Genomic DNA, 12,294 nt, shown 5'->3' with positions numbered 1-12,294 from the left:
GCGTTAGAGAGTTAGTTGATTATCAGCTGCAAGTTCTGACAAATTACTTTGAAAAAGTAGCACAGTGAACCAAACGGAAGCCCGAAATCGCCAAAACAGGTTTCGGCCTCCCTATTTCCCCTTTTATTTGTGGATATGTGTGAGTTTAAAAATCCATCACATGAACATTTTTTGATTCAACACAAGGATGATGAGTAGCAGAGAGAATTGATTGCTAACTCTAAATGAGTTTTCATCCAACCTCTCAAGCAAGCATATTAAAAAAACAAGTGGGGATTTTTCTTTAGTGTCTTATACTATACGGAGAAGGAAAAAATGAAACTCTGCTGAAGTAAAACTTAGTGATGTAATGACAAGTTAGGATAAAATGCTTTTTGTTTCACAAAAGTGGAATTATAAAAGATATCGCCTAAAACATTTAACCAAAACTTAATTTTGTTGTACAACTAAACTAACCAAATCTGAGACATTTATTGCTTACCGCAGTTTGCCCAATGTCCTTTGTAAACGTTGTCTAATGAACACCACAATCTGTTATGAGCGACTTTGGTACAAGATTCGTACTTCTTCCCCCCATACACAAAAGGAAAAACACAGCAGCGACCATGCCGGTTGTCTGTCTTTTTGTCAGGTGGACAAGGGAGCCCTGCAGAAGAGCCATAAGAATTGCGCGTCGTTCTCTTTAAAAGCACAAAACGATGATCTAGCCATAGCTTATGCCCTGGTAAAATCGACTTACGTTTTTCGCAAGTTTCCCCTTCAAACTCGTCAGTGCATGTACAAAAGAATGAACCAGGACCGCTCATTGTACATGTTCCACCATTTTTACATGGAAGTGACTTACAGGGACTCACTGGGGGAATAAGATATTATGGTTGGAAAATTAGTAGTACATGACCACGCGAATAAAAAAAGTTTTAAACAATCATCCTTGTCATAACTGTACCTTTTTCACAATTGTTTCCAAAATACTCCTGGGCGCATTTACAGCTGTAAAAGTCATCTCCAACTACTGTGCAGACTCCCCCATTTTGACAAGGGTTGTTTGTACACGGGTTCACTAAGGTTCATAACAAACTTTAGATAAGGTATCCAGGGTTATTCAGCAGTTAACATAACTGGATATGTTTTCTGAATGAACAATTCGACACGAAGTGCTTCTTCCAAGTTAAAAAAAAAAGACAAGGTTTTCTGGGTTCGTTAGACAAATAGGTATGTGGATATAAGTGATTCAACAAAATCTACCAAATAAACATTTTTGTTTGAAATTGAAGGATGACGAGTAGGAGAAAGAATTGATTGATAAGTTTTTTGGAACAGTTCTTATTTCACCTTTCAAGGCAAGATATTGAAAAGCTTCAGGTGTGCGTTTCTCTTATTCTAAGACCCTATGAACACTGAACGAAAACTGGTGATACTGGGAATTGTTGGCATTGACTAGCATTTTTTTTTCTCAAAACTGGCATTTTTAGAGGAATTCCCTGAAAAAAAAACACGAAAAGATAGCTGTGTTTTGCAACCAAGCTTATCGAGTTTGTGGTTGTTATTGCTTACCGCAGTTAGCCCAATGTCCTTTGTAAACTTTGTCTAATGAACACCACAATTTGTGATGAGCGACTTTGGTACAAGATTCGTACTTCTTCCCTCTATACACAAAAGGAAAAACACAGCAGCGGCCATGCGGATTGTCTGTCTTTTTGCCAGGTGGACAAGGGAGCCCTGTAGAAGAACCATAAGAATTCTGCGTCGTTCTCTTTAAAAGCAGAAAAAAGTTTATCTAGCCAAGGCTTATGCCCTGGTAATTCGACTTACGTTTTTCGCAGGCGTCTCCTTCAAACTCGTCCGCGCATGAGCAAAAGAATAAATCACTTCCAAAAGCTGTACACGTTCCACCATTTTTACATGGAAGTGACTTACAGGGGCTCACTAAGGGAATAAAACATAATGTTTGGCAAATTAGTATTACATAACCGCAAAAAAGTGTTTTAAGAAATCAGGTTTGTTATAGCTGTACCTTTCTCACAATTGTTTCCAAAATACCCGTCGGCACATTTACAGCTGTAAGAGTCATCTCCAGTTACTGTGCAGATTCCTCCATTTCGGCATGGGTTGTTTGTACACGGGTTCACTAAAGTTTAATAGAGAGGCTTGGATTAGAAAACCTGGTTAAATCGTGTACAAGTTTTTTAACAAACAATTATCTTTCATGACTTTTTGACTGATGAGGCTCGAAGAGCGAAATATATTTCAAGATTCTTAAAGCACCGTTATTTTGGTTTTACAGTTTCTATACGTGCGTCGAATGCGATACTCGAGACGTGATGTCTTATTCTGCAAGTAGTTCTTGAAATACTTCCTCTGACTAAATAAACATACAAAATTATTTTAAGTACATTTGACAGATCAAAGTCACTTTTTTTGTCAGCAAAGAAACGTTTTTGGTGCGTTAGAGAGTTAGTTGATTATCAGCTGCAAGTTCTGACAAATTACTTTGAAAAAGTAGCACAGTGAACCAAACGGAAGCCCGAAATCGCCAAAACAGGTTTCGGCCTCCCTATTTCCCCTTTTATTTGTGGATATGTGTGAGTTTAAAAATCCATCACAGGAACATTTTTTGATTCAACACAAGGATGATGAGTAGCAGAGAGAATTGATTGCTAACTCTAAATGAGTTTTCATCCAACCTCTCAAGCAAGCATATTAAAAAAACAAGTGGGGATTTTTCTTTAGTGTCTTATACCATACGGAGAAGGAAAAAATGAAACTCTGCTGAAGTAAAACTTAGTGATGTAATGACAAGTTAGGATAAAATGCTTTTTGTTTCACAAAAGTGGAATTATAAAAGATATCGCCTAAAACATTTAACCAAAACTTAATTTTGTTGTACAACTAAACTAACCAAATCTGAGACATTTATTGCTTACCGCAGTTTGCCCAATGTCCTTTGTAAACTTTGTCTAATGAACACCACAATTTGTGATGAGCGACTTTGGTACAAGATTCGTACTTCTTCCCTCTATACACAAAAGGAAAAACACAGCAGCGACCATGCCGGTTGTCTGTCTTTTTGTCAGGTGGACAAGGGAGCCCTGCAGAAGAGCCATAAGAATTGCGCGTCGTTCTCTTTAAAAGCACAAAACGATTATCTAGCCATAGCTTATGCCCTGGTAAAATCGACTTACGTTTTTCGCAAGTTTCCCCTTCAAACTCGTCAGTGCATGTACAAAAGAATGAACCAGGACCGCTCATTGTACATGTTCCACCATTTTTACATGGAAGTGACTTACAGGGACTCACTGGGGGAATAAGATATTATGGTTGGAAAATTAGTAGTACATGACCACGCGAATAAAAAAAGTTTTAAACAATCATCCTTGTCATAACTGTACCTTTTTCACAATTGTTTCCAAAATACTCCTGGGCGCATTTACAGCTGTAAAAGTCATCTCCAACTACTGTGCAGACTCCCCCATTTTGACAAGGGTTGTTTGTACACGGGTTCACTAAGGTTCATAACAAACTTTAGATAAGGTATCCAGGGTTATTCAGCACTTAACATAACTGGATATGTTTTCTGAATGAACAATTCGACACGAAGTGCTTCTTCCGAGTTAAAAAAAAAAGACAAGGTTTTCTGGGTTCGTTAGACAAATAGGTATGTGGATATAAGTGATTCAACAAAATCTACCAAATAAACATTTTTGTTTGAAATTGAAGGATGACGAGTAGGAGAAAGAATTGATTGATAAGTTTTTTGGAACAGTTCTTATTTCACCTTTCAAGGCAAGATATTGAAAAGCTTCAGGTGTGCGTTTCTCTTATTCTAAGACCCTATGAACACTGAACGAAAACTGGTGATACTGGGAATTGTTGGCATTGACTAGCATTTTTTTTCTCAAAACTGGCATTTTTAGAGGAATTCCCTGAAAAAAAAACACGAAAAGATAGCTGTGTTTTGCAACCAAGCTTATCGAGTTTGTGGTTGTTATTGCTTACCGCAGTTAGCCCAATGTCCTTTGTAAACTTTGTCTAATGAACACCACAATTTGTGATGAGCGACTTTGGTACAAGATTCGTACTTCTTCCCTCTATACACAAAAGGAAAAACACAGCAGCGGCCATGCGGATTGTCTGTCTTTTTGCCAGGTGGACAAGGGAGCCCTGTAGAAGAACCATAAGAATTCTGCGTCGTTCTTTTTAAAAGCAGAAAAAAGTTTATCTAGCCAAGGCTTATGCCCTGGTAATTCGACTTACGTTTTTCGCAGGCGTCTCCTTCAAACTCGTCCGCGCATGAGCAAAAGAATAAATCACTTCCAAAAGCTGTACACGTTCCACCATTTTTACATGGAAGTGACTTACAGGGGCTCACTAAGGAAATAAAACATAATGTTTGGCAAATTAGTATTACATAACCGCAAAAAAGTGTTTTAAGAAATCAGGTTTGTTATAGCTGTACCTTTCTCACAATTGTTTCCAAAATACCCGTCGGCACATTTACAGCTGTAAGAGTCATCTCCAGTTACTGTGCAGACTCCACCATTTCGGCATGGGTTGTTTGTACACGGGTTCACTAAGGTTTATAACAAAACTCTAGATAAGGTATCCTGGGTTATTCAGCAGTTAACATAACTGGATATGTTTCCTAAATGGACAATTATCTTCGACACGAAGTGCTTCTTCCAAGTAAAAACAAAAGAAGAAAAGGTTTTGTGGGTTCGTTACACAGATAGGTATGTGGATATAAGTGATTTAACAAAACCTACCAAATAAACATTTTTGTTTGAAATTGAAGTATGACTAGTAGGAGAAAGAATTGATTGATAAGTTGTTTGGAACAGTTCTTATTTCACCTTTCAAGGCAAGATATTGAAAAGCTTCCGGTGTGCGTTTCTCTTATTTCTAAGACCCTATAAAAGCTAAACGAAAACTGGTGATATTAGGATTTGCTGGCATTTTTAGAAGAATTCTCTGAAAACAAAAAAACACGAAAAGATAGCTGTGTTTTGCAACCAAGCTCACCGAATTTGTGATTTTTATTGCTTACCGCAGTTAGCCCAATGTCCTTTGTAAACTTTGTCTAATGAACACCACAATCTGTGATGAGCGACTTTGGTACAAGATTCGTACTTCTTCCCTCTATACACAAAAGGAAAAACACAGCAGCGGCCATGCGGGTTGTCTGTCTTTTTGCCAGGTGAACAAGGGAGCCCTGTAGAAGAACCATAGGAATTGCGCGTCGTTCTGTATAAGCACAAAGAAGGGTTATCAAACGCAAGCTATCGTGCTATTCAAATTGACTCGCTTTTTTCGCGCGTGTCTCCTTCAAACTCGTTAGTGCATGTACAAAGAATGAATCAGGACCGCTTATTGTACATGTTCCACCATTTTTACATGGAAGTGAAATAACAATAAACATTGTTTGGTCAATTAGTAGTCCACAACCGAAGCCCGAAAAATGTCTTAAACAATCATATTTCTTATACCTGTACCTTTTTCACACCTGTTTCCATGATATCCCTCAGCACAGTTACAGCTGTAAGAGTCATCTCCAGTTACTGTGCAGACTCCTCCATTTTGACAAGGGTTGTTTGTACATGGGTTCACTAAGGTTTATAACAAAACTTAAAATTAGGTATCCTGGATTTTTGGCAAGGGTTGTTGTTCCCGGTTGTACTAGGGCTCAAGGTCGTTCAGTTGTTACCTTAGAAAGCAGGAACTTATTTTAGGTAAAATGTAACGTAAAAATTGTGATGAAATTTTGTGGGCCGAGGCCAGGAACGTGTTCGATAATTGAGTCAGTTTGCTAGACATAACGTCTCGTAGTCACGTTCGACGCACTAAAAACTACTATAAAACGAATACAAGAATTGTAAAAACGTGTAAAATGGTATATAAAAAGTCACTTGTAAAAATGTAGCGGAATTCCAAATCGATTTCGATCAATTACGATCCTCATCAGTAGTACTCCGCCATGTTTAAAATACTCATAAATAATTGTTCATATAAGTGACTCTGAAATGTCTACACTTCTTCCAGGCTTCATGTAAGCGCTTCTTCATGTAAGCACTTCATGTAAGCACTTCATGTAAGCACTTCTTCCAGGCTTCATGTAAGGCAGGACGAGAAAGCCTCAGCCTCAGTGATCATGTATGAGTTTTATTCCAAGAGCATGGCTTCTAAGACAGTCATACATGCTAGGTCTGCCGTAAGCTGGAGTACAAAGAGAACAGTCCTGACCCAAGAAGTCCTTCGGGTCTTACTTAACTGTAGCAGATTGTTACCATGGGAACGAGTAGTAGAGAATGTTAACGAGATGGTCCTGAGAATGCAATACTCGGGGTACAGCAAGAAATTCAGATATGAGGTTGTAGATTCGGCCCTCAAAGCTTTTAGAGCGAGACAAAGAGCTGAGCGAAAAGGAGAAAGACCGTTACATCGACCCAAGGAGTGGAGAAAGGTGGAACGAGAAAAGGAAAAGAGCGAAAGGAAATCCAACTGGTACAAACGCGGCGGGAATGAATCAGTAATTTTTGTACCAGCTACGCCCAACTCACGGTTACGGAAGGAATACCAGACAGAAATAAAGCAGCAAGGTTTCAATATTAAAGTGGTGGAGAAAGCCGGAATCGCCATTAAACGACTACTCCAAAAGTCCGACCCATTTAAACCGCGACAGTGTGGACGAGAAGACTGCCCAGTGTGTAGCACAGGTGGAAAAGGACCGTGTGATAGAGAAAGTGTGACGTATGAGATTAAGTGTATCCAGTGTAACAGCGTATACGTAGGGGAAACAGCCAGGAGCGCGTATACCAGAGGGAAAGAGCATACGAAATCACTTAACAATAAGGAAGAACGATCTGCATTGTGGAAACACTGTAAAGAGAAACACAATAGAGAGGTAAAGCAGTTCCGAATGGATGTGACGGGGGTTTATCACAATGACGCGATGCTGAGACAAATAACTGAAGGAGTGAGGATAAATAATGTGAACGAAGACTCGCTTATGAACTCCAAGAACGAATGGAACTTTTTTCAAATCCCACGAGCTGTGATTGATACATCATGACCGCTTACATGAAGCCTGGAAGAAGTGTAGACATTTCAGAGTCACTTATATGAACAATTATTTATGAGTATTTTAAACATGGCGGAGTACTACTGATGAGGATCGTAATTGATCGAAATCGATTTGGAATTCCGCTACATTTTTACAAGTGACTTTTTATATACCATTTTACACGTTTTTACAATTCTTGTATTCGTTTTATAGTAGTTTTTAGTGCGTCGAACGTGACTACGAGACGTTATGTCTAGCAAACTGACTCAAGTAACGTAAAAAGTTATTGAAATTGGTCTGGCCGATGGCAAAGCTTGATGTTTGTGTCCAAATATACTTTTGTTGTGTACTGCAGAAAACCAAGCATTTCGTGGGTTATCAACTATAACTTAAGACAAATTAATTTTAAAACTTGGCATAGTGATGAAATCCCAGCTTAAATCCTTCGAAATGTGCCTCGAGTCCCTATTTACCTTTTAGTTTAATCCACCACCATAAACGTTTTTTTATTCAACTTGAGCATGATGAGGAACCGCGAGATTACTCTAAGCCCGGTTTTAGTTCCATTCCCCAAGTCGTCATAACACGAACTAAGGAGAAACGTCTAGGTTTTTTAGGGCACTTTGGCCGTATGGAGGAAAACATTCTATCTCAGTGATGAAAGAGGATTATTACCTCATGCTATTTTGTTTCGCACAACTAGAATTTTTCAAAACAATCGTTGAAAACTTTGTTGTACACCCAAACTTGTTAAAGTTGTCGTTGTTATAACTTACCGCAGTTAGCCCAATGTCCTTTGTAAACTTTGTCTAATGAACACCACAATCTGTGATGAGCGACTTTTGTGCAAGAGTTGTATGTCTTTCCTCCATAAACAAAAGGAAAGACACAGCAGCGACCATGGGGATTGTCTGTCCTCTTTTCAGGATTACACCAACCCGTGACTTTAAGAAGAAAAAAAGTAAGAAATCTTACAGACTTTACTCTAAACAGCCTTATTATATTTAAAGGGCCTTGACGTATCTGTCAGAACACAATAGTTCTGCGTTGAACCTCAGTACATTTTAGTAAATGTCGTTAACGGTTAAAGAATTGAAAGAAGACTAAGGGAAACTTCACAGCAATTGTTTGATAAGTATTATCTCTAAGTATTTCTTAGCAGCAATATGTGTATTTGGTCATTGAAATTTTCGTCGCTGAGTTAATGTGTTGTGATGTTGCTCTTTCGAAGCGTCTTTGATACAGTTCATGTCACGCCCTGCGCTATTTGATCATCGCAATAACCAGGAAAGTCTTCTAATCTCAGTAATCAATAGAAGGCCTAACAGCTCACGTTAATGGAAGATATCGCTATCGCGCGTGATCTGTATATGATGTGAAGTGAAAAACAAAACCAAAGAAAACCAAAGCGGATTATCCGCAGGGATCACATAAGACAAGTTATAGACTATCTGTTAAACAATGCATTACCAAGGCATCATGTCGCGATAATGATCATTTTAGTAACAGTTCCCTTTAATATGTGAAGTAACACTCTCTACGTAACGCTCGTATTCCCAATTTATTATCCAACTACACCTAGAGGAGTACGAATAACGCCATCGACGAGTACAAATATCACGCGGTATTTGTACTCGTCTATTGTAATACCGGCAAAGTTGAAATGGTAAATTGGCCACCGTAATGATTACAAAAGCTGACGTTTCGAGCGTTAGCCCTTCGCTCCGACGAAGGGCTAACGCTCGAAACGTCAGCTTTTGTAATCATTACGGTGGCCAATTTACCATTTCAACTTTGTTGATATATCCAAATTATTTCGTTACTCCCACCGACGCAGCCCCAAACAGTTTCTTTCGAAACTATCAGCCTTTATTATTGTAATACCGGTTAAACTGGTTTTCTCGCATCGCGCAAGCGAAGAATTGGATTGTAGTTACGGAAAAAAAAAAGTGGCGGACAATTTCAATCATATTTCCGACGACGAAGAGTCAGATTGGCTGGCAAATATAGATCCAAGTTCATTTGATGAATCGAACGAAGAAAAACAGCTTGACGACCAGAAAATTTCTTCATTTAATGAAGAAAATAGAAACAGCAACATAACAACGCGCCAATTCCGTTCCGCTTCGCATACTTCTGTCACGCACTCCCCGTAAATAAATATCTGCGAAATTCGCCCGCAGAAACAACAGTTTGGCGTGTTGGATAATAAATAACATATTAGACGTTTTGTTGTGTAGTATCGCTAAGTATTTTTACTCGTTATTTGTATTGTGACTCGCCCTACGGGCTCGTCAAAATACGGCATAACTCGTAAAAATACTCAGCGATACTACACAACAAAACGTCTAATAAGATATATGTATTCTATACTTTCCGAGTATTTGCTTCTGAATTTCAAAACTCGTCCTGAAACTCATTAATTATCGATGCAGACAACAGCCAATGAATGACGACCATTGGGGTCAAGTGGATGAATCTTGATACCCAAGTGAAACACTAGCAGGTTTTCAACTGAGATGAAACATGTTTTTCATCTAAGATCAAACACTTACATTCTAATGATATGTTTTACTGATTAATTCAACTCATGGAAACAATTCAGTTCCTCTCATTAACAACAATCCATCAAGTCCAGTTCTTTTTCAAATCAAGTTATCTTCTATACCAGCATGAAGCAAAGAAAGTGCACAAGTAATGCGAAGACAATGACTAGTCGTTCGTTTTACAACTCCAACCTGTACACTTTAGGCAAAATATCATTTAGTTTGTTTACACCCACAAGAGATTTTTCAAAACTAAACTTGGACTTAGATGGTTGAAAGTAGAATGCGTTACAATCCTTGGCAATAGTTTATATTAATCCAATATATGATTTGTATATTTCCACAAGATATTATTCATGCATCTCTCCCTTAAGATGAAAAATTCGTTTAACAACCTTGAGAGTATGCTTGAGGTCGGCGGTAAGCCCTCATGAAACGATTCACATAACTTTCCTCAAACTTCACAAAATCAGATGTTACTTCAAAATTATTCAGTAGCGGACTTCTGTGCTCATCTCCTCTCAATTCAAACACTTTACCATTATAAAAATATACAGTGTTCAATGAAGACTTAGCTGTTGACATTCCAAACACATTAAATTCGAGAATAATTCCTCCTCTTCCACTGTGACAGAACCTTTCTTCTTTTTCTTTGTCTTTAAATGTAAGCCTTCGCATGTGGCATCTTTCAATTTTGCATCTAACGCTCGACGAAATAGGGTGAACCTGTAAACGCCACAATGAGCATTATTTTAAGATGGATAACTCTACATTTTAATCGCACAAATAATAGCTGTTCAGCTCACCTTTAATCGCTATTTTCGAGAGGATCTAGGTTTTTTCCCTTAAGATGATACCGGCTACCACACACTATCCCGTGGATAGTTTTCGCAGGATATCTCTTGTCGGTCTTCTTCGCCACTGAAATAACGTATTTGCTTAACCAGGGATTTAGACTCAACGCGTCCATATCTTCGATAACTGAAGAATGCATCACGACCTTACGTAAGTCATAGTCCTTGAAAAGGGGCTCATCCTCGGAGTAAAAACCTGTAAAGCTCACGAGTGACGTAAAAGAAAGACAACAAAACATTCTAAACAATAGCGTACAGCAAAACAATTCCTCGTGAAACAAAGAAAACCTCGTCAGGTTTTTACACCGAGGATGACCCTGAAAACGCCTCCTACATCTAACACGGGCGCTTGAATCATCCAAGCAACCGACAGCGCCCATTTGCTGATGTTGTTGATGAGAGGATAGCTTTCTCCACTAACTATTCTTCCTCTTTGCATAAGGTTTCGGCTCTCTGAACCTTACAGACGACGCCCTTCTTCACTCATGGTCGGACGCCAACAGCACAACAATTATTAGTTATGCATGTAAACGTGTTCTTTCGGTGAAGGAAAAAATGCAACACTGCATAATTTATCATTGTTTGATTCGAGAAAACATGGCACAATTTCTTATAGTTCATTTGAGGAGATATGTCAAGAACTCGGGCTTCGTGCTTCCTTACGGGTTCCAAATACTTCGAAACGATAAAAACACTCACCTTACGGCCTCGTGCTTTTATCTGTTTCTCAGTGTTTGGAATCCGCGATGAAGCTCTCGCCCCCGTTTTGACGTATTACTTCGAAGCACTTACCACAAGATATATTCGCGCACAAAATTAGCAGTGTGAAGATACAAGAAGAGGACTTCATATTTCTTTTTGTACGCACTTGAAGCTGAAACTTTGAGGAAATAAAATTGCGTCAGGCTTATTGAAACATACTGAACTTTCGCAGCTTCGGAGAATGGAGAATGGTAATCCAATCATAGAAACCTCTACCGGTAGTAAAAATCGTCGCTAAACGATCAAATACAATTGAAACTTACTATCTTAAATGGATGTGAAGTGTTATGTAAAGTATTTAAGGTGGGAAAAATTGAAACAGACATCGGCTGTTTTCAAACTAGAAGAGCAATAATACATGTTTACGCCTGAAAACCCAATTCCTTGCCCCCTCCTCCTACCCCTGCCCCTTAAGCCGCGCCTTTAATGTGACTGATGAATTTTAAGACGAAAGTATTCCAAACACAACCAAATGAAAACAACAGATTGGCAGAGATTCATAAACGTTTTAGTGCAAACGAGACTTGGGGCAAGTTTTCCGCAGTAGTTAAGTCATCGTGCACGAAAGCTTTTCTCTACTTGTCGCCGCTGTAAACCGCATGAAGCGTTGCGGTTGCCACTACTATTGGCATGATCCCCTCAGGACTCGTGCGACCAAATGAGCCCCTGTCTAACGATAGTAGACCCCTCAATCCTTTAGTAGTAACCGTAGAACGTCATACTAGCCAGTATGAAACCTTCCGTGAAATTCAAGGTTCGATATTGCTCATGTGTGCTTACAGTCTTTATACATTTCGGCTCTTGTTTCCCAATTTTTTTAAACGAATCGTCTTTAAGAAAGACACCTTATAACTTATTCTACCAACAGAAGTTTGATTTAAGCCCACTAAAGTTTAGTTGGACTTCGTGGCCTTACTCCAAGAATCATATTTACATAATTGTGTTATGCCGTATCGGAATAAACGTATGCAATTGGCAAAAGCAAAATTATGCTTTTGGACGTTCCCTCTTTATCGGAATAAAGATAATCTAATGCTATTGCTGAGATGCACATACGTCAATGAAATATGAACAT

At 38.7% G+C, this 12,294-nt stretch overlaps 1 protein-coding gene across 2 annotated transcripts in view; it reads right to left on the bottom strand.

The window, feature by feature from the left end:
- LOC111328399 (uncharacterized) overlaps window positions 1-12,294 on the bottom strand; it is a 16,689-nt gene that overhangs the window by 1,992 nt on the left and 2,403 nt on the right. The window contains exons 2-17 of one of the 2 annotated variants that reach the window (XM_088741077.1): window positions 11,250-11,337; window positions 7,834-8,001; window positions 5,490-5,603; window positions 5,045-5,209; window positions 4,457-4,570; window positions 4,255-4,368; window positions 3,997-4,161; window positions 3,390-3,503; window positions 3,183-3,296; window positions 2,925-3,089; window positions 2,015-2,128; window positions 1,813-1,926; window positions 1,555-1,719; window positions 947-1,060; window positions 740-853; window positions 482-646 (exon numbers count right to left, since the gene is read on the bottom strand). In XM_088741077.1, the coding sequence (XP_088597203.1) occupies window positions 482-646; window positions 740-853; window positions 947-1,060; window positions 1,555-1,719; window positions 1,813-1,926; window positions 2,015-2,128; window positions 2,925-3,089; window positions 3,183-3,296; window positions 3,390-3,503; window positions 3,997-4,161; window positions 4,255-4,368; window positions 4,457-4,570; window positions 5,045-5,209; window positions 5,490-5,603; window positions 7,834-8,001; window positions 11,250-11,337 (2,107 nt within the window). The remainder of the gene's footprint in view (window positions 1-481; window positions 647-739; window positions 854-946; window positions 1,061-1,554; window positions 1,720-1,812; window positions 1,927-2,014; window positions 2,129-2,924; window positions 3,090-3,182; window positions 3,297-3,389; window positions 3,504-3,996; window positions 4,162-4,254; window positions 4,369-4,456; window positions 4,571-5,044; window positions 5,210-5,489; window positions 5,604-7,833; window positions 8,002-11,249; window positions 11,338-12,294) is intronic. The other variant, XM_088741078.1, reaches the window with a different exon arrangement.

The sequence above is a fragment of the Stylophora pistillata genome, chromosome 12 (genome assembly GCF_964205215.1).
Source record: "Stylophora pistillata chromosome 12, jaStyPist1.2, whole genome shotgun sequence".
Classification (NCBI taxonomy): domain Eukaryota; kingdom Metazoa; phylum Cnidaria; class Anthozoa; order Scleractinia; family Pocilloporidae; genus Stylophora; species Stylophora pistillata.
The sequence above is the reverse complement of the archived record's forward strand: the minus strand, read 5'-3'. Positions and strand labels throughout refer to the sequence as shown.